The sequence below is a fragment of the Athene cunicularia genome (assembly GCF_003259725.1).
Source record: "Athene cunicularia isolate RWA chromosome 2 unlocalized genomic scaffold, athCun1 chr2_part1, whole genome shotgun sequence".
NCBI classification, from domain to species: Eukaryota; Metazoa; Chordata; class Aves; order Strigiformes; family Strigidae; genus Athene; species Athene cunicularia.
This window is the reverse complement of record NW_020799095.1, coordinates 11,932,318-11,955,538: the sequence shown is the minus strand read 5'-3', so window position 1 is coordinate 11,955,538 and position 23,221 is coordinate 11,932,318. Positions and strand designations below refer to the sequence as shown.

Here is a 23,221-nt window from a genome sequence, read left to right as displayed (position 1 = left end):
TGAGTGCAATTCTTAACACCCATGTTCAATAACAGGAACAGAAACTGGGAAAATTTACCTCCCAGGGCTGTTAAGAGCATCAAGTAAATCAATGGGTCTGTCTTTTATGAAACATAATGAAAAGAAGTCAATTGTTCACTTCGCCAGTGTGGAGAGTGAGGGTCTAGAGCAGCTCCCTGGGAGGAGCTATCAGAGCAAAAATATTTACCTTCTTTTTGACTCTTATAAAAGGGTTGGTATACCACATTGCTCTGTAATAGAATGGTATAGCATTAGAAGAGAGAGTACTTGATTTCTATTTGATTACCATGAGTACACTATTGAAAGAGAGGTGTTTATAAACAGAATTTTAATGCCACAGTAGTAATGTTTATAGTAATTAACATTGATATTATCAGGAAAAGTGTTAGAAAAGAATGAGAGATGTGAATTCAAAGTACTTGCCATTCTGTAAATTGGACTTTCCCAGCCAGTGACCTACAGGTGGGTCAGTATAACAGTATTAGAGATGGTCTTAACTTTGTTTCCCACTTTTAGTCTTCCAGTTTAGCAAAGCTTTGGGGTTACTGAGAAGTCTTACAGTGCTTGTACACCTTGCTGACTGCACGTTTTCTGATTTAGGTAACTGTGAGTGAAGAAAGAATTTGAAACTTTGTAACTTCTCCTTCAGTTAGTTAAAGCTTTGGGCATACTGAGCTGGTTTTCCTGCCTTTCTCCCAGCCCAGGACAGTCCAGACTTCCATCTTAACAGGCCCCTTTCGTTTGCTTCTCTGCTGGGCTTAGTCTGTTTGTAGTAGCTGTAATGCAAGGGTTACATTCAGTCCCCCAACAAATTAAAACTATATTATTTAGGGGATATTGGCATATCCGCTAAATGGATTTATTGAGTATGAAATAGAGCTTGAAGTTCTCTCAGGGATCCAAACTTAGTATGTAAAGAACTATATCTGAAAGACATGGCAGAGAGAGATCTTTTTTCATTCTCTCTGTTGAATATGTTGAGTCTTGAGGCAATGTATGCAATAGGCATCCTTTTACAATAGAAGGTGAAGGTCCAGTTTGCTGTTTCACCAAAAAGTAAAAGACTTTTTCAATCCACACTCAGTTGTGTTTGGCAACTGTATTATTTTGAGACATGAGTAAGCAGCTGTGCATTGCTTATTAACAATCTATCACACAAACAGGGGCTTCTTGTCCTGCTTTGTAATAGATTTTTTTTTGTCTGCCTTTATCTTGATGCCAGTTGTCATTGTAAGAAATGTGTGCATATAAATCATATTAAAAATGTACTGCTTGGTAAAGGATGAGAGAGTTGATGATGCTGTATTGTATTACTAAAAGGGCGGTATTTATCATAAGGGAAATTATTTGTAAGAAAGTAGTAAGTACACGTGCACAGGGGATTAATGTCAAATATAACTGACTGTGTCGCTCACATATTTTGTACATATGGATTCTTATTGTGTTCACTTCAGTCACAGTTGTAAATGACCCCTATTTTCAGTCCTAGCTGTATGATCTCTCAAACTGTTGCTGTTTCATTACTCCTATTTTCCAGACCCTATGAAACTGATTCATAAGTAAAATAGTTTGGGAAATCCCTCGGGAAAGCAGTGTGGGAAGATGACTGCTTGTCATAAGGTAGCTGCTGCCAGTCAGTGTTGCTGGGAATGGTGGTTAGATATGTTCTCCACATGCTTATTTCTAGCAAAAAAAAAAAGGTAGTGGAACATAACATAGGCCTCATGGTACAGTGCTATCTGTGTCACTGGATGTTGACATCTCTTCTACTTCAGCACAAGATTTGTGATACTTGATGCTGTTCTCAAAATTATGGTTCCTAGGGTTATGGGAATAGGTCATCGTAGATTTTTTTTTCTAACTATAGTCCCACTCCTTATGGCTCTATCATCTTAAAAAATTTAGAGATAAAGTACAAGACTGTGGAATGTACTGAGAAAGATATAAAATGTATTCTTGAGTGTTGGCAAGATTGCCTCCCTGTAAGTACATAGCAGAAAGGGTCTAATTCACATTTCTCACCATGATTGAATTCATACATTACTCCTGAGATTTCTGTGGGCCATTTTCATCCATCTCTTACTATGAAGTAAGGAAATATTTAAATGGGTACTGTCAAAATTGATCTTCCAAAAATGTGACCACAAAAGACCTGGGAAGAAACAGAAACTATATTTCCCAGATACAGTTACTTGACCCAGTCTGGGGTTCCAAAGGCAAATGCCCATGTCACGTAACATAGTTACTGTTAACAAGCCTAATCCAAAGTGTGTTAAAATCTGAAGAAAGATTTCCACAATTGCTTTTCCTTATATATTCTCAGATATTGTGCACTCTGTTATCATGTGTGTGCATGTTGCACATGGGTGTTGGAAAGGGTAAAATAATTTTTAAAATAAGAAAAATATATTGAAAGTGAACTCTAGATAAATGTATATTATTATTATAATTAAAATCAGGTTTTGATATAACCATTGCTTTGTTTGTATTATACAAAGCTCTCAGTATTTTCTAAAGGATCCAGAGATCTTCTGTAAACACTGTTGATGCATAGATCATTGGCCACCCTGTTGCATATTGGAAAACATTAATTAAAATAAAATTAAACATCTGAGAGCACATCTGTACATGAAGAAAAGATGTTTGACCTATATTTTGGTGGGGTTTTAACAAATGTGTCAAGTAATTTTCATTTCTTCTTCTAGATAGTTAACCTGCTTTCCCATCCTGTCTTTATCACATAAAAGAAAATGAATCACTCATTCATTCAGGTTTTGTTTAAACAAAGTAAAAGTACCTATCCAAAACTTTTATGTATTTCTTCGGGTTTTACACCTTTGTAGCTTTCAACATCACATCCTCTTAAAATTTTAAAGTTTTATCTCTATTCTTTACATCCTCTAATTATACTGTGTGGTCCAGCTCATGTTCCTAAATTTGTACAGGCAAGCATCACTGCCATCAGGTTTCCCTTCCCATCTGCACCAACCACTCTTTCCCCTACTGGTCCAGCATTTTCTTATTGTCAATCCTTACCTGTAAGTGTCTCTCTAAAGTTAAGCCATAAGCACAATATCAAATTAAATTATTTTTCACCAAAATAGAATATACCATGTGGTATATTCACAATATTCTTTTTTTTCCCCTTTGAAGTCAGTCTATTTCAGTCTTTCAGCTTTGTCTCATGCCTTGAAACAGGACTCCAGATTTTCCAAGCCAGAGGTCACTGACCCTTTCAGTTCTGCTTTCCTTTTAAATCAATGGCATTTGGCTTCACTCACAACTGCCGCACACTCATGATGAGGAGGGAGTTGTTCTTCCCAAAAAAAGTTTGTCTGTGTGTGACTGATACAGCCTGAATAGGAGCAATGGAAGGCCATCCCAGCCTAACTCCAATTTATCTCTACAACCAGAGAACACAATTTTTAGAACAGCTCATCTGAGAACTGACAAATTAGCCTTGGCTTTCTGGGAGGCTCTAATCAATTAAAAATGTTTCTTCGCCTCCACTGTGAAGAAGCTTCTGTAGCATTGCGGAAATTAGCTGAGCGCCCAGTTGGCTGAGTCATCAAGAAAGCGGGCAGCCTGCAGAATCGCCACTCCCTTTGCAGCTGCATCCCAAGTGTCACGTTGTTTTTGTGAGATGCCAGGCAGGAGGAAGGTATGGAACAGAAAAAGCAAAGCATAGGTGTGGACATGATCTCACTTTCTGCTAAAGGCCAGATACTAATGAGGCTTCAGTCTTGGTCACAAGGTGAGGTTTCACTTCAGCCCCAACATACAGCATCTCCCTTGTAGTGCAGTGGGCTAAAGAATAGAGAATCTGTGCCCTGTTCAGAGCAGCCACTTAAAACAATGAATAAAAATATTTAGATGGCCTGCCAAGGAAATAACACTACATTTCTCCAGTGCCTTAATGACCACTCAACTTTTTTAGAAATACCTTTGAGATTTCTTTTTCCTGCTAACTATCTTCCTTTCATCCCTAATGGATTCAGACAGTTTGCCCCTTGGCTTTAACAAAGGAAAGCTCTCTCTCTTGCTCTGTCTCTTTCTTTGGGGTATGGAATTGGATATATAGATACACATAGATCGATGTTTCTTGAGAGGAGGATGTATCTGTGGATGTATGTATGTGTATCTCTATATATGCTGATATGAATGGGAGGTATCACATCTTTCCGTCAGCCTAATGTGAGAGAAAGTATTTCAGCTCAATTTCTGTCCTCAGTCCACATAAGAAATCAGTGAATTCCCCAAGCATGCAAACTTTTTTGACCCAGGATCATCTAAAGTTTAGCCATCATGACAAATTAACACTGCATCTTTATGTACACTATAGTTATTGAAGGAAGGATGGTAATTTCATTACCCTGCATACTGTCCCTCTGGAAGAGGAAGCCTTAGCAAATCAGGAAGCCATACCAGGGTCTTTCATACAGGTGTTTATAGAAAAATGAATGCTCTTCAAGAGAACTCTCCCCCCAGGAATTGTCACTGCAGTGGTGTCTGCATTTTCATCAAGAATAATCTTTATTAATAACTTCTACTCTCATATTTGACTGTGTTCAGTCTATTACAGTGTCAATTCAATTTAGCTGTAGCTGATACAATATGGATATATCTGTCATTATCCTAGTACTCTGCTAGCTTTATTTTTGAATTTGAGTGATTTATAAAATCTCTTAATCCCAACTCTACAATTAATCTTGCTAGGGACTTTAATCTCAGCTGACTGAAAAATGGTTCACAGGACTTGAAAGCTGCAATATGCTAAATCACCTCTAAATCAAAATTAAAATAACAGAAAACTCTATTTCCTCCTTGTAAATCTCATATGTCTATTGACTGAAAAATTGTTCTCAGCATTTGAAAGCTTAGCTGTTTTAAATCAGCTGCTTGACTGCAAGGAGAGTCTTTTTCCTTTGTAAATATAATGCAAAGTGTCTCTAGAATCTGGTCTTAATGGCAATATTAAGCATCTCTTCAATTTTTTGTATGTAATAGTCATATAATGCTAATCTCTATGCACTAAACATGATTATGTGGTATCTGTCTCCTGTGGTACAAACTTTCTACTATTTCATAAACTCAGCCTCATACAAGGGGCAGCTCTTTTTATTCTTGGCTTCTACTCAACTTTTTCATAGATTTTGTATGTGATGGGCTGCTAAGGACACTTTTAGCTGCAGTGTAATAGAAAAACAGTGTTTACAAGGGTAGATGAGAAAAAATAAGCATTCCTTGGTATTGCTAACCTAAATTGTTAAAATGAACCTTACAAGGCAGACTTTAACTTGCATATATCACTACTAACACAGTTTACATTTGAAGCTCTTAAACATGGAATAACCTTAAGCCCAGTCTATCTGATCATTGCTGTTTACCATCTCTGCAACCCTGGTGCAGGCAGGGCTCCAATCGACCTTCTCTTGCCAGCCCTCCTCTGCGATACTGCCATCATATGACCAGCCTTCAAATGTGATGGTTGCCTGTCACTGTTATCCCTTACATTCATTTGCCTCATCATACTTCTCTCATAGGCTCTGTTACATCACATTAGCTCTTGGTGCTGTGCTGTGCTGCTCACAGCTTTTCTCAGCTGCCTCCTGCCCTCCCCATCCTCCTCCTGATCATCCCTCACCTGGCACAATCCCACACCACTGCCTCCTCTGGCCCCTGCACTGTGCTTTGCCTGGCCTTACTGTTTACATCTTGCTAAGAGCAGCTTGTGGATCCTTCATCCATGACAATAAATGGAGTTGTCAGGCTTTCCCAGCAAGCGAAGACTTTGGGTGGCTGCAGGCAGAAATCAGATTCATAGGAGTCTTTGAGAGGGAGACACGGACAGCCTACCACCAGCAGACCATCATCAGAGCTAGGAGTATCAGCCCAAGTCCTGCTCTTCTCGGAGTGGCTCTTCCCAGGCACACGAACTGCAGCATGTGGTTCCCACGCTTGCACCACCTGCAGTGAAACTCCATTTGTTCCATAGGTCCCATGTCTTCAGGTAACGCTGAGCCTACAGGGCAGCGTGCAGCAGTGCAAGGCTCAGGATAGGTCAAACCCAGGTGGCTCCTTAAGAAACTTCACAGAGACATAAAGTGGAGGACAGAGATGCAAGCGGATGTATGTCAGACTGAGGAAAGTATCAGTAACTACATTTTATTGCAAATACATGCAAAAGTAACGATAGGAACAATACCATGTAAATCTCTGAGATTTCCTTTTAATTCAGTTATCTGATAATTCTTCTAGTAACTGCCAAATTGAATTGCCATTCCTTCTAATGAATAGCCTTATTTTTCACTCTGTTTTTAATATACTAATTTATATCAGTAGTTGTACTGATTTATTTAGTCTCGATTAAAATGTGCCTATCCAACTAAAATCCTCCTGTTTTCGCTCTCCAAAACTTAGGTGGTTCATAATTTCTTTCTGTTTCCTATAAATACCCAGTACACAAAGCTCCTCAAAAGGGCCTGTAGAGGCATCTTATGGGGAATCTTCTGCCTCACAGCAGTGGTTTGCATACTGCCAGTCAAATATACTTTCAAAAGAGGACTTGTGATATCTATTGGATGTTTCAGAAGCTACATAATTCTGCCATACCATACACATTTAACTACTGCATAAAATCCACATGTGATCTAAAAATACATCACATATCAATGTTCTTTCTTGTCCTCTTTTACACAGATACATATACAGATGTCAGAGAAAGAATTTTGTGTACGTTATTACTATAGAGTAAGAGCAGATGAACTGATTAGGACAGAAAACTACAGTTTTGAGGTCAATCTGCCTAGAACTTCTCATGTAGGGAGCACCTAAATATCCAAGGGCTGTTAAAATTGGACAAAAAAAAACAAAAAAAAAAACAGTTTTCTTAAGAATAAAATTTAGGACTTGAAGTGCCTACTGCAGCCTGCCCACACAGCCCACCAACCGGCAGCCCTGTGCCGAGAGCCCCATGTCTGCCTCTGCCTCTGCCTCAACTCCCTTGGCACACCCATGAGCTCCGTATTTACAGAAGCATAGCAAAATTAAGAAGAACAGTCAAACACCAGGTACTGGCTGTCACATGGTGATACATGATTTTTTCATGTAAAATAAAAATGTTGCTATGTGCTAGGCTTACTCACATTTAGGTGAGAAGAGTTGGATTGCATTAAAGGAAACATGAAGGAGCACTTTGGTGAACTCAGAGAGGTGTGGGTGTAACACAATACAGCCTGCATGCTTCGAACTAGGAAAGGCAGGACTTAAATAGCCAGTAAAACTTAAAAAATTTTACTCTATGAAAGGACTTTATTGCTCACTTTCCATGTGGCATTACTAATAGTAAGAAAGATTATGCTGATTAAATGAAAATCATTTTATAAAAATTCATATTGACTTTGTCAGAAAAATCTTTTGATGCTTTGCATCTTACAGTATTGTTTCTATTCTGAACATCCCTAGCCTAAACAGTAATCCGTTTCCCGCATTCTCTCTTGCTCTTCCTTTATTTTCAGAAAACTTTTTATGGTTTAAGATAATTTTTTACTTGCCCTCTCAGGTACATCAAAGATTATGAAGGTCCCCTTTCAATTTTTCTACTATTAAATCTGTGTGCAAAATGAGTATGTTTATATAATGTAGACATTTAGTATTGCTGTGCTTATTCAGTCTTTTTTTCCCTGTAACAGTCTGTTCAATGAGACTGTGAGTAGTTACTCAGCCTCATAATTACCATGAATATAATGAATAATTACTCATATTGCATACTGTTTAATTTTCAGTAATATTAAAGGTTAACTCATGTGGATGCTATTATATCCCTTTTAAATTGTTATCACTTTTGGCTAGCTATGTCTCACATGGTGCATTTTGCCACAGAAACCCAGAGGAGTTTGCATATCAGACTTTGCTGTAGGTCAGGCAAAAGTAATTACACTTTATTTTTCCTGCTAATGCAGATGACATATTTTCCTTTGATAAAATAAACTATAGCTATTCTTTACCAACTAAAATTATGTGTAAGCAGTTTTTTTAAGAACTGCTGAAGTTCATTTCTTGGCGTATATTTAAATTACGCTCTCTAATCGTGAGCATCATGTGGTCAGTCATTTATTATGCACTTTATGTGATAATCCATTAAGTGTCTCAACTCGTTCATATGCATGCTACAAATCTGTAGTTACAAACCAGAGATGGATGACCCTGTCTTAGAAAGGCCACCTCAGTGGTAGGTATGGATAGAATCAAGTGTGCTCTGTAAGAAATTTAAGGATGCTAATTAATGTAAAGGTCATTGCATGAACATCGTGTCACTCAGAGCTATAGATATTTTTCATTTAGGTTGTCTTAGAGTATTTTTCTGATATGACTTCAGACTGTAGGCCTGATCTAGTTTTTATTATCCTCTCTATTCGAGCAGACAAATCTATTGCTCATAAAGTCTGACAAACTGACATGGGAACTACTTACTCCCGCCTGAGCTCCATGAACATCATCATAAATGGCATCATATTTTTTAATATATATATAACCTTTTCTGTATGCAGTACAACTTCTTCCACTTCAGGTAGTGCCACTGCTGTTTTATTAAAACAGAACTCTTGGGGAATATTTGAGGAAGACAGAAGTTTCATCTCAGGCAGGCATTCAGGATTGCACCCTTGTAAGAAATGAAAGAGCTTGAAAAGAACTTTCCAAAACTGCGGGAATGAGAGCTCTGGGATCTCAGCCCTGCTCTTAGCATTGGCCGAGCAAAAGGGGGTTGGTTTTGTTTATTCTTCTGTTGACTCTGGGAGTCTTTCATCTCTCCCTGCATAGATACCAGGCTTCAGTGGGAGGAATGAGGAAGAGGAGGTGAGGGTTTGAACCCAAACAGGCTGAAGAAAACAGTTCCTGAGTGCATGCTGTAACCCCTTGCATGCTAATATGCAAAACTGAAGAATCATTTCTTCCTCCTGATGTTTCTGAAGAGAATTAAAGCTGATTTCAGTGGAGTCTGAAAGTGCATGAGATGTGTTTGCACCCTTTCAGAGCCGTAGTGCCTATCTCTGAATCTCACAATGAACATTATGCAAGTCACACACGTGGATGCCAACGTGACTGCTTGGGTTTAGATCTAACATAGGAACATTCAGTGCAAAAGAGAGATAGTGAGTGATTTTAGGACTACATCATGCTAGAAAACCGGTATTCAAAATCACTCTGAGATCCAGGCGTGATTTATCTTGCCTACAACCAGTTGCCTCCAATCACACAAATGAAATCCATCTTAATTCACTCCCCCCAGGTTTTCTAAACAGTCTTTTTTCGATCCTAAAACTTATGCAATGAACAGCCAGACATAGCTTTACATGTACTTCTTATCTCTCTAATCATTTTTTCTCCCCCTTTTGAATAGATAACCTCATTTTCTTCACAGAGCCTGTATAAGGGTTTTTTTTTTTATTTGTTTAATTCTGTTTTACACTATTCAGAAGGGTTTGGCATTCAACAGTAGATAAGCAGATGAGTTTACTATTGTTTACTTCCAGAACTGATTGAATATAAATTCCTCATCATTATGTTTCAAAAGCTTGTTTATAGTACTCTTGTAGTTTTCAGAAGATAGTCCCATTTTTCACTATTTCCTATAATTTGCATTTTTCTGACCTGCGCTTTTATTCAACACAAATGAGATACCCTCTTAAAACTGCAGAATCAAAGAGAGCAAATCCATAGAGGACACTTAGCACTGAAAAAAAAAAGATAAATTACTCCTCTACCATTCAGTTGTCTGAGGATGACTTCTATACACCCACATACTCCCTAGAGTCCCTGCATGGGATTGTTTAGGTGTTTTCGTTAGGGGATAATAGAATTAGAGTACACTATTCAAGTGGCATCAGGTAAAAATATGACCATAGTAAAGAAAATGTAGATGCCCTGGAATGCTATTATCACTTGGTTTCTCTGTACACATATAATAGAAATGACCCTGCATAACTTTAAAATGTGGGTATGGGAAACACAACATCTAGAAAGTTACATGTCACCATTTCCCACATTAGCTGCAATTTGAGGCTGCAATTTTTCCTGGATGAGGAAAGCAATATGTCATCCCAGTTGTTCTCTATGCTGCTTTGGGATAAAAACACTTGTCTGCCACCATCAGTCCACAGTTCTCAGTGTATTAAGGCTGTAGTTAATACAGCTTCTTTTGAAATTCTGAAAACTTTGATTTTTTTTTGCCATTAAAATGACTCTCTGTACTTAAGCAGGCATTTTAAAGTGCACTGGCATGTTTGTTGAGTTGGTGACATGTTTGTCAGTGATAAGCAGCAAGCCTTATCTTACAAGTTCGTGCCTTCCTCAGTGTCATGGGTTTAAGATGTGCTCACAGTGAAAAAATGCTACATTTCAGGTCTAAGTATTTGCTAAAAATAGCCTTCCAGCTATAAACAGGTGTAGTCCCACCTATATTTATCCACCAGATAGCCTGAGATGGCAATGGAGTGTTGAACAGTTTATGAAAGACGTGATACTTCCTCCATTCATCTCAGTGGCTCTCTGAACCCTGCCAAATTCCCAGTGTCCTTGTTTAATGCTTCAAAAACAACTGAGGAAGGGGAATGTGTGGCAACGTGCCTGTCCTCTCAGCTGATGGCAAAACAGTTACATGTTAAAATACAGGCTCAAATTGATGGCCTTCTCTTAAGCAGGTTACAAGCTCAGACTGACCTGTCTATAAATAATTTAGAGGGTATAATTTAATTTGTGCAATGGATTGTGTTTCCCCCACATTCAGTGAGACCATATATACCTTATTGCTCGGTGTATGCAGATACCACTGAATAAAGTTCTCAAATTTTTCATCATGGAAGCATAGAAAAGCGCCTTTGTTCAGGAAAAAGAATTAAGCAAAAACTTTATTCCAACAATGTACTGAGTAGTAAGCATCCAATACTTAAAATTAAGCAGGTACTAAAGTGTTTGCCTGAGTCATGGGACATCCTGCTAGGAAGCATTCCCTGATTCACTTATATCTCAAGTATAACAGTAAATCTATGTGGGGACTTAAATGACCACAGACCTGCAATTCACAGGATGCTCTTCCACACCGTCTCCCTTTGTGGACACTTTTGACATGCACTCTGTGTAAGGTAGTTTACCACTGTCATGTATTTGTAACCTTCCTTGTTCAAAATAGCTTCCCTTTGTAGATGGACATTTGATTTTATCACTAAAGACTATTTTCTTGATCTTGGAGAAGACTTCCTTCCATCCAAATGCTGAATGTGTTTGGACTCCTAATGAGGGGGGAAAAAATAGATCATCTGGCTATAGTGTTTGGATGAATTGAGCTCATTGTGCCAGAAGTATTTTAAATTCTCATAAAAGTCCCGGAAGTGAAGCACTTAGTCTGGAAAGCAGTAAGTGAAACCACAACTTCAGGGGGAGAAAAAGGAAAGAACCTCCAAACATGTAGAGTATGGAGTGGCAAACCATTAAATTATCCTATTAGTTGGCAATACCTTTAAACATAGATGTGTTTAAAAACTGATGAACTTGCTTTGTTGGGATCTTTGTTGCAGAACTCACTGGTGCATGACAGTGGGCTCCAAAAGTATTTTCACAGATTTATGTGGAAAAGTACTTAGGGGCAAAAGTATTTCTTGTTCAACTTAATGTTTTAATACCAGAAATCTGCTACCTTTTCTTTCCATTATTTTGTCAAAGCTGCTTGATTTAACCCAAAGGGACAGAAATTATCAGTGTGTTAGAGGATATTTTTTTTTAATAGAAGTAAATCAGGTGCTGTGTTATTTCACTTGTATCCTTTCTTCTGCTTACTGATATGTGGCCTGATCTCAATCCCACTGAAATCACTGAGATTTCTGATACTGAACAAAACCTGAACAGGAGCATGCCTGTCAGCAGTTTCCATTAGTCCCCAAAAGCAGGTTTATCTGTGTGGTAGAGCAGGGATAGGGGTGTAAGCACTCCCAGTTTATAGCACAGTCCAAGTCTAGTGAAGAGCAGCTTCCCTAAATGGGAGGAATTTGCCTGCTGTTGTCTCCTGCCTAATCAGCCCCTCTGTTGACAGGGTTATTGCCAGTGAGATAGACCACTGAAATTGTACATCTTAACTTTAGATGTTATGAACATGTCATTAAAACCGTCTGGTTTGTCTTGTCATTTTGGTAGAACTGATGGAGAAATTAGTCCTTGTTGACCCCCAGAGGTGGTTTTGTTTATATTGTTCCTTCCTATCCAGTAGCCCCAGTATTCATTCTGAACTACAAAGTGGACCTTCATAGCTGAACTTCTTTTAAAATAAACGGCCTGCATCTTCCACTTGAAGCAGAAGCACATCATTCTAGGCTAAAAGAAGTGATCTTCTTGGTTTGTAACATATAGAATCACCTGGGAAACAATATAAAACAGATACAGAAATCCTCAAAATCAACTACAGAAGAAATCCCCCAAAAGGTGCTTGTAAGCAATTCTACCAAATCAACTGTAACTTAAAATTTGGAAATAAAGTAATTTTATTTGAGCATACTTTCTCAAAGATATTTCACTTTTTCCAGGAGTCACTGATGTGATGGCTCCACATTTTTTTCCAGCTTAATCTATTGGGTCAAACAATGAACAGATGAAGACAGCAGAAGAATCTGTCTTCTTCTGCCTCCCTTCAAAGCGTGAAGTAGCTGTGGTCCTGAGTTGTGAACATTGTCCAAATAAGGGGCTGGAATAGTTTTTTTGGGCCCCATACAAAAATAATGAGATTGATGACACCAAGGCAAGAGGATGCTTGGGAAACATTCTCATTCTTAGCTTGCACAAGTCACTTCCACTGCTGGCCACAGGTGGAAGAGAAAGACTTTATTTTCTTTTGAATATCCCTATATTGCCCAGTTGTTAACTGATAGTAAAAGTGTACTGTCATTTCAACAAGGAAAGCAGAATGTTAGTTTGTATAATTTTTTAATTTACTGAATAATTGTGTAATTATTGGCTTGAACACCGTTGTACTTCGACATGCTCTCTTTTCTAGGTAACATTTCGGACAAGAATCTACCACTGTAATATTAACAGCCAAGGCGTCATCTGCCTGGACATTTTAAAAGACAACTGGAGTCCAGCATTAACCATTTCTAAAGTTCTCCTCTCCATCTGCTCCCTCCTCACAGACTGCAACCCGGGTAAGACGAGTTAACTTTCATGTTTGTGTTCATTCACAGCTCATATTCAGTCAGCTACTAGGACGTGGTCAGTGCACTGTTTTACTTCTGCCTACTAAAAAAAGTCAAAAATGTAAACTTTAAATGTCATTCATTTAAATTAAGACATAGTATAGAAAGAAAGCACAATGTCAGGAGCTCAAGTGCATTTTTAGTACTTGAGAATAAAAATTTTTTAATTCAAAAAATTTAGCCAGTAGAAAATATCTTGTAGTAGGCACTAATTTGGATATTACAACCAGGATATTAGTACCAAGGAATATTAATGAGTTAATAAATATTGAAAAGGAAAGCTTTCATTTAAATATGCTGATAATATGGTCTCTGAAAAGAATATTAATAGTACTGACAATGATAGATGTCTAACACAGACTCTACAAATAATGAAAATTAATTTAAATGAGGTTTATTCAATATCCTGGACAGCCAGTATGAGTATTCAAAGCAAGCTGTCATTCTTATTAACTAGCACAGCACTTAACCTCTTCCCTCAGCTCTTTTAGATATGTTTTCTGCCATTGACCACTAGATCTGTAATTTCCACTTCCTCTTAACCCTATTTACCAATGAATGATTCTGACTGTAGCCTTGAAAAATCGTAGTATATAGAAATTATTAAAGAATCATCAAAGAAAAATTAAGTGATCTCTTTATACGTTGTGAGGGTTGTTGCTGGTTTATTTTTTATTGTGCACTTCAAAATTTTTTGATTTGCCATCCAGTTTATAAACTTTTAGATTTCCTGGTTTTAAACTTTTCTCCCCAACCAAAGAGCTAAAAACTGCTTTGCAAAGGGCAGAATGTGAGATTTGTGTGTAAACAGGAGCTGAGTCAAAAGCTGTAACAGAAGACTGAATTATTTCAAAGCTCAAAATAAGGTGAAATTGGGAAAAAATGCAATTGACACATTTTATTTTCATGTGGGTTTGTTACTGTATATAGCATTAAAACCTGTGGTGTTCCTTCCACTTAAGAACTGGAGCAGCAGAGGAGCCCCATGTTACCATTTCAGGCACGTTTATTTCAGGTGTGCTGGATGCTCTCTGCTTCTATCTCTGAAAGATTTTCTGCTAGTGCCTACCCCAAAATATGCAGAGGTGCCTGTTGGAAGTCATGTGGATTGGTTGGTGGCAGAAGTGCAAAGAAAAGCAAATGAATATTTGCTCACATGTCTTAGAGACCAGGTGAAGAGCTAGAGACACTGCAAAACTGTGTTGGAATTGAGAAACTGGCAATAAGCATGTGCTCACTTGTCACCTCTCTTTGGAGAGACAGAGTCATCTTGAAAACTGGCCTCTTTCCAGTGGTGATTTGAAATTTAAAATTTTACTACCTCTGCCCTCTTTTGCTTTCCCTTAGACTATTTTACAGATGCTGTCAAGCATCACTTTTAGCTGACCAAATGTGTAAGAGGAACACTGAAGACAGTTACCCATATAATATATTATCATATGCAACAAGTTATACTAAAAACAAGAGCTTATTCTTCTCTTCTGTTTCTTTCAGTTAGTAACTGTAAGCATTGTCACTGCCATAGTAAATAAAACAATTTTAGGATGTTTCATTTTCAAATATTCTCTTTAATTACAGAATAGTTTTGGATTTTGTTACTGCTTTATGTTAAAATTTTCTTAGGGTTTTTCAAGGAATTAATGCAATTTCTTAATTTGTATTGTGAATTCCTCTTATGAAGAGCTGATGGTAGGTAGCTGTAAACTGCTGAGTCATTTTTGCCTTCCTTTGAGATTGCTTCTTTCATGTTAGACACTTTTTATATTAAAAAGCGAACTTTGAATGTTAGTGAAGCAAAGGCTTGCAAAAATATTAGTGAACAGAAGGCTTGCAAAAACATTTCAGCATATTGTCTAATATTCTACAGCTTGTTCTGGTTCTGTCTGTCCCATTATTTTTTAATGACATTTTATCATTAACATGCCATCCAGAGATAGATAGATAGATAGATAGATAGATAGATAGATAGATAGATAGATAGATAGATAGATGATGTACATATCAGAGATACATATCACTGAGCTAGATCACATATATATATGTACGTATATATACAGAAAAACATACATATATGTATTTTCCTCTCTGTCAGCTGGGAGTAATTTTCTAATCCCTTGGTGCTCTCTTCATCTAACTAGTCTGCCCCTTTCTAAAGGCAGAAACCCAACAGGGGTCTCGATTTGATAAGCAACTTTGAACTCTTTTGTTCACCATTCATCAGCCAGAAGCAGATCAGGTCAAATGGAAAGGCAACACTGAATCTCCCACAAACATAAACACTTGGGATGGGCGAGTTTTCCACCCCCAACGTCTCTGAAGGGAAAAATCAAGTATCAGTTACCCCCTAGTCTTACATTTATGCAAATCTTCATTAGAACAACAAATAGCAGTAAGAATGGCAGCTAATTAACCCTCAGTCATACACAGTGATTAAACAGAGCTGGAGCACAGCTGCAGCTTCATTGGCAAGCGCTGCTATTCTTCTCCAGCAGGCTGAGCAAATGAAAAGAGGTATTTGCTCCTGCCGCTCCTGTCATTCACACAGTAATCTACAAAAGCCACGGAGAGAGTCTCTTTCCTCCCCGGTTATACATCACTGCCCTTTGTTCCCTATCACTCCAGGCAGGAGCGAGTTTGTCCTTTTTAAACAACTAATACAATCCTTTACTCATAAGCCGTCTTAGACCCTTCAGTCCTGATTATTATTAATTGTCTCTATTTTGCTTGGCAGTATCAGCCATTAAACTGTGTTAATGAAATGTCTGAATTTTGTAACAGCTGACTGACTTTTTTTCATGGGGGGAAGGGGTGCCGTAGGGTTTGTGTATGAGTGAACCTGTGTGAATTACCTGGGAGCATAGCAGAGCCAGCTGGAATGGTGTCAGAGAGATGGGAGAGATGATGGGATACACTAGCATTCAGTCCAGGGATTCGTATTTTTCTTTAAGCTGGTACTCTGGGCACAACACAGATCTTCTACAAAGCAGGGCCCCAGTCCTGTAAATATTTTGGCATGTGGGTGAGCAACCCTATGAAACCTGATAGATACATCCATCTCCATGAAAACGAGTGTGTGAGTAAGTGCTCATAGGCTCTGTGCTTGAGCACTGAAAATATTTTCTTCCAGTGCTAGCTGCTAGGGCTTGCCTATGTGGGTAGATAGTTATTCCAGAATAACTCCATGTGTGGACACTCCCCTCTTTGAAAATGTATGAAGTCAAGTCATTAAAAGCTGTCTTACTTGGAGTAAAAGTCAACTCTTAAGTATTCGAGTGGAGCCTGGGGAGTGTAATTTCCCACACTGCCTTAAATCCAAGGGAGCTTTCAAGTGTGGATGGCCCCTGAGGTTTTGTATTTTTACTGAGCTTGAATTATGAAAACAAATTAATTATTTTTCTATTTAGAGAGCTGGTGATGCTGATCTGGGTTAAAATGCTTACTGTTCTCAGCTGGTCATTGCCACCCCAGCCCTGCCAAAGGTTCTCAAACCCCAGGGAAATTTTAATTTGCAAATGCTTCAGAGAAAATAAATTGAAACACCGAGACCACTGCGACTTTTCTCCTTCCGTGGCTTCCTTCTTCACACGTTCAAAGTCTGAACTTGGCTGGCCTGATTATCCCTGATGTCTGAACAGTCTAACATCAAATCATGTCTGCTTAATAACATGTGGCTAAGCCTTGATTAGGACATCAGAACAAAGCCTGCTACATCTCCCTCACACTAACTTCTTCCCTTTTGAGATCATCCTCCACCTCTAGCTCCTTGCCATTTTCCCCACACACAAGTTCCATGGTCAGTGGGGATTTTACTCCTCAACTGACGTTCCTGAAGCAAACACTTTGGTGCTGCTCCTGGCCCTCTCCCCCATGCATCAGGTCATCCCAGGCTGCGAGCTCCTGTGATGGGGATGTGCACAGTTGTGCCAGCAGAGGATTAGAGGGGCAGCCTGAGAGGGAGCAGCCACAGCATTGCTTTCCCAGAAATGTGCCTGGTTAGGCAGTGCTGGCAGCTGTAACCAAAGTAACTGCTGAGAGGCTCTACAGAGCCTTGCTTGCATTGCTCTTTAGAAACCTCTGCCCGATTTCTCGCCTGAACTGACTCAGGAGAATTTTATACCCATGTGTTTTTAAGCAACTCTTATTCTATAGCTTAAGTGACCATTTTCCTGCTTTTCATTTCCAATGTATTAATGAAGTACCATCCTCTTTCCTCCTGGTCTTTCTTTGCTGCACACAAACCAGACCTGTGTTTATTAGCCTCCTTCCGTAAGAGAGTCTTTCCATTCCCCTGCTCATCCTCACAGCCCTATCATGCCCCTGCATCACGCTGCAGTCATCCTTCCTGAACATGCCTGACTCGTGTGGAGTTCATCGGGGCATAGCTAGACAGACTAACCCGCTCATCAACACCATCATCCGGGTGGAAATATTTACTGCTCCCTGTTGGATGTCGCTGTCTCACTGGCAGCCCCATTGAAGGTTACTTTCTTTCTTAGCCCTGTCATTTTCACTGTTCGTCTGCTTTCTAACCCAATTTAGTGAAATGATGGAGAAAAGGGAAAGGGAAAGGGAAAGGGAAAGGGAAAGGGAAAGGGCATTAACCTCTGGCAAAGGAAATGCACAAACAACTGCCAACAGTACATACTTTACCTGGGTCAGCACTAGCCAGGTTAGTTGGTCTGACTCTGCTCTCAGATACCTCAGTGGCATATTATATTAGGAGTGTAAAGCTGCTTGTCTCTTATCATCCTTTAAACCCATCAGAAAGCATGAGACAGTTTGTTCAGTGTTACATGTAGTTTGTTGTGAATGTAGTTTGAAATTGAAGCATACATGTCCTCACAGTAAAGTACTTACATACTTTAAATGAGTTATACAGATACTGCTAAATTACTTTGTTGTGAGCCCCATCAATTTTTATAAGGGGTGCAGTTGCTCAGCATGTCTGAAAAGTAGACTGCTTATGTTAAAAAACTTCGCAATGCATATTTTGGTTTTCAAATATAATATACCTTGGTTAGAAGTGTATGTGCTTTTTTTTACAAGTACTGCCATGAATCATGAATTTACTAGATTGTTTCATACTTTGTTAACCCACATTAAGTAACGTGGCTGTGCAATTTAATGACTTACATTTATCTAAACACAGATAAACAAAGTCAAACATGATCCTAAGATTATGGGGATCTTTATTTGTCTCACTAAGGGACAGGAGACATGCTTTCAAGCTTTCTTTATATGAGTCATCCTTACGTTTTACCTTTATCTTCCCCAGAAACTTCTTTGTGTCCATCACAGGGTAGGTATAACTGGCAAATTTAGATAACATACTGTTGTTGTCTTTCTGTTGCAATTACAAGTTATGTATGTGGTTTGCCTGAATTTTCTGCCAAAAAAGTATGAACACCCTTACCTGACCTGCATGAGGGTGAGTGTATTTAGGAAACTTTAGAGATCAGATGCAGTTATTATTATATTCTTTTTTTTCTTTTTTCTTTTCCTTGTTATTTTCCTAAACGTTTGCAAGGTTCTGTATTCTTACTGCTGAGAGTATAAAAATCCCAGTTCTGTCATCCTTTTCAGAAAAGGTTTCAGTAGTGTAATTTAATGCATATCTTTGATCCTCAATGGGATCTGAAACTGTACTTTGGAGAGTAACTTTTCAACATTAAGCATAAAAGCCCTAAAAGCCTGAAAGGTGCTTGCCCTGCTACAAAGCTGCTAGAATTGCTCCTGTCTGTTTCCAGGACCTTTGCAAAACAGTAGTAGGTGGGGGGATTTAAATCAGACAACATGCAAGGGGAAGAAATTAATTAGCATACCATCTCAATTTCTCAGCTCATTTCCCTTCAGCCAGCAGTATACATTTTTGGAGGGAAGTTGGCGTCCTGCTGCAATGCCACTGCCCCATCTGTGGGCAGGTTTACTTTCAGCAGCCTTCCCTGAAGTTTGCTCCAGCCTGGCACATATCTGCATGCTTAGCAGGAGGCCCCAGGGTACGGCCTCAAGTGCAACATGGATGGATCTGATGTTTAGAAAGTTCTGAGTGCCTCCACATTTGAATTCGCATTAGCATTTGGGAAATTTAAGCCTCAGACAAATACTTGTTTGTAGCAATTCCTTAATGTCTACCAATTTGCCTAAGGTATTGACAGGTAAATCTAGATAGACCAGTTAAGGTCTATCTATCCATGCTGCCAGGAGCTCCTGCCCCCTACACTGCCCACAGAATTGTCTTCTGCGCACCCCAGGCAAAGGGAAGTAGGTTCACTTGAACACTGTCAGGAAAACCCATGTCCCACTGGGAGCTGGAACTAGCTGCCAGCCTTAAACATGATGCCCACTGACATGCTCCATTCTCCTGACTCTGCTTTGGGCTGATCGTCTCTGGTACAGGGGCATTAATATCCAAAATTGCCATGGCCACTTACAAAGCAAGCATGTGTCAACACATAACTTCCACAGGAATAGATCTGATTTTTCAGCTGATAAACTCTAGCCACACCAGCATGCATTTTAATACACTAATAGATGTCCACTAAATCAATAAAAAAGATCTATTTTCAGAATTACTGAGAGATTTGAAAGTGCTAGCCTGTCCAAAAAAAAAAAAAAAAAAAAAAAAAAAGGCAGCTTAATAAAGGAAAATGTAGCATAGCTGTAAAAAGAAAATCTGTTCCATGCTGGAGCGTTTGGCTCCGAGTGGGGATTTGGCTGACTTGTGGTCACAGCTCTGCTGTTTGGCTTCCATATTCAAACTCTAAAATAGCTACCCAGCCCCGGGTAATGAAGAACAGGTCCATGCCCCTCACCACTCAGCAGACTGGATGTATCTTTTTTCTCTCTGTTCTTCTATACATCTCGATCTAACAGGAAGCATGTATGATGTTTCTCCTCATCTGGTGCTTCTCCATAGCAGAGGCTGCTTTCTGTCAGTGCCAGTTCACCTCAGATGTTCCTTCTGCAATTTTTTAGACTTCCCAATTATCATTCCTTCTTTTCCCCTCACCCCCGGTTGTGAAGTGAATTTAGAAACTCTGGATGACAGCAAGTTCAAGGGATGAGCCACTTCTCATTTTCCTCATTCTTGTAATTTTTTTCCTTAAAGCCATAATCTGCACATTTTGCTACTATCAGAAACTTTGCTTCAGAATTCAATCTGATTTTTTTCTTTCCCGTTTAGCAGTTTAACAGCTTTGTTCATTTTATCAAAAGGGACCCCCGGTCTTTCCTGTGCCCAAATATATTCTATACTCGTTTGTAATGAAATTTTGTTTCCTTTTAGAACATTTTTTGTCAAGACATATAGAAGACAGGAAAATCATAAATACTCCTTCTGTAATAATCCAGAACATATTTGAGTAGATTGTCAAGTGTGATGAATATTCTGAAAAATGACTGAAATACTTAGAAGTTGGCAAAACAATATTTAATTTGTCCAATTTTATGAGGCTGGCTAACCCCCACTATTTTGATTCTTCCCTGGCACCCACAGGCTACCAGGTGCAACGTCACAGCACAGTATTATCAGACATACAACAAAATAATCTTGTTTTGCCATATATCCTTTTTGTAAGCAGCAGAGAGTCGTGTAAACAATGAGATTGCTCTGTTGTCTGAGATTATTTATATTCTTTAGCTTGGAGCTGTTTTTCCCTTTTCGTCAGAGTTTATATACTCTGCTCTGTCAGGAAACGGGCAGGTTTCTGGGCTGTTTCAGCACAATGGAAAATGCTCTCTTTGTATCTGGAGCAGGAAAATACTCTATGCTGTGTCACTAAAGCATGGCAGCAAGTGAGAGAGGGTAAACAAAAGTTACGAGCAGCGAGGAATCAATTCATGTAGTAATGTTTTTTAGTTTGTTCTAAGTTGCAACATAACCTTTCTGTCCCTTTTTCAATCTCTGCCCTGGGTTGTCTCCAAATGAAATGAGCTCACTCCAGAGGCTTTTGCTTGGCAAATACAAAATGTGGTGTGTGGTTGCTCTGCTATCTCGGTGCTGCTGGACTGAAAGCAGGGTAGATGGGTGTTTTACATAAAGGTCATCATAGTAAGTTGTCCTAAAGGAGCACAAATGGAAAATGTAGCATAAAACTGATGCCTTTTGTTTTGCTCTCAGTGAGTGCAGAACAATGTCAAAGGTGGGATTGCCTTGGGAAAAAAACATCACCATCAACTTCATTCACATGAGCAAAACGATCCCATCAATTGCAACAAAGTTTTTTCTGCAAGAAGGTACCTATTTGTCTTTAAATACTGTAGGTTCCCCTGCCTGTTCTGCAGAACCTGCTATATATTTGTTAAAGTAATATGTACATATTTGGACTGGTTGTATCATATATTCTACAGCTGGTATTTACAAATTCTTAATAGTCTATCAGTGGTTTCTCTTCCCATTTCTTTTAAAACATACTGTACTATGCTGTCTATACTATAGGTTCTCTACAATACTAATTGCTATCCTATAGTTTGAGTCACAGTTTCTCATATTCTGAGCTGGACACACAGTACCAGTATGTTAAAGACATTTAGGCACCTAAAGATGCTGGCAGCCAACCAACTAGGTTTTCAGTACTTCCCATGGGATTTAGGCACCCGAAGTCCCCCTAGGAGACTCTGCACTGCCAGGGAGAGACTTTCTGTACATCTGGTCTTTAAATATTTGCAGATACATACACCTATATGTGTTAAACTCTGTGGACATGATCTATAAACATGAAATTAAACGTAATGTCAGTGCAAGCAATGCAGCAGGACATTATGAAAATTATACATAGATAAGCACTGGAAGAGAATTAATTTGCTTTGCCATAAAGAGCTGATGAAAATGTTAAAATAGTTTGTTCTTATCAGTTGACTAAGTCCCCTCAACATGAACCTATGACTGTGGGGAATATTATAACAGCAGGAAAAACATTTGTGAACTGTCATCCCTTTAGTAGTTCTCAGGAAAATATGTCTTGGAATATCTCCTAATTATGTGTGCAGGGGGAGGAGGCTTGGATCAGGATTACTATTTATGTTGGCCTAAGTCTTTGCTCTTTTCAGTTGCACATTGACAACACCTTATGCATAGAAGAAGGTTGTTAGTGAGCATAGAGGCATTTCATGTGTTTAGATTTAGGTGATTCAAAGCTCAAAAGGTATCATTAAAAAGATTAACACAACTATAAAAGTAAAGTTGTTTAGAAATACTTAGTCATAAGCCCCCCGTTATGGTTTCAGAAGTATACAGTCTGAATAATTTTTTTCTCTGAAAAGTGTCTGGAGTTATTTACATAAGAATATTAGTGGGTTTACATAATTTAGAAAGTGAATCGTACAGGTTACTTTTTCAAAATAAAATGTGCAGTCTGGATATTGTCATATCCAAGGCATAAAGCAGTCACTAGCAATAGCTCCAGATAACAGTCACACATGCACTTACCCTGTTCTTTTTTTACCTGATGTATCTGTAACTCTGCAAAGAATAATCACTAGAAGGAGGAGTATAGTCATTGTCTAAGAGCAAACCAGTACTACTTGGCTCAGTCAGGTACGTTGCCTGTAACTAACTGTTCATTGCTCAGTGGTTCGGTGAAAAGTGTAAAATTCCCTCAAAGCACTTTACTCATACAGTAGTATACTGGAGAGGAAATTCCCTCCTAACCACAGCTAATGATCAGATTATGTGTTGAAGCATGAGCTGTAATAGCCTCTGCAAAGGTAACTTAGGTGGTGCCATGACTAGTGTGTTTTTTAATTCTTTTTTAATTTTCCTAAATTACCTTCTAATATTCCTACACTATATTCTTGGATGTGTTTAACTATTTGGTGTATGAAGCATCTACTTCCTTTTAACTTCTGCTCAACGTATTGGGGTTTTGTTTGTGTTGTTTTCTAACTGTGGAGTAAGAAAACTTACTACTTACTACTTATTTTTTTATAATCTTCTTTACAAATTTGTCTGTCTCATTTATTTT

General features: G+C 38.6%; 1 protein-coding gene across 1 annotated transcript in view; it reads left to right on the top strand.

Annotated features, from left to right (window-relative positions):
- LOC113476977 (ubiquitin-conjugating enzyme E2 E2) overlaps positions 1 to 23,221 on the top strand; it is a 214,764-nt gene that overhangs the window by 177,575 nt on the left and 13,968 nt on the right. Inside the window, exon 5 of the mRNA XM_026843015.1 lies at positions 13,061 to 13,208. Coding sequence (XP_026698816.1) covers positions 13,061 to 13,208 — 148 coding nt within the window. The remainder of the gene's footprint in view (positions 1 to 13,060; positions 13,209 to 23,221) is intronic.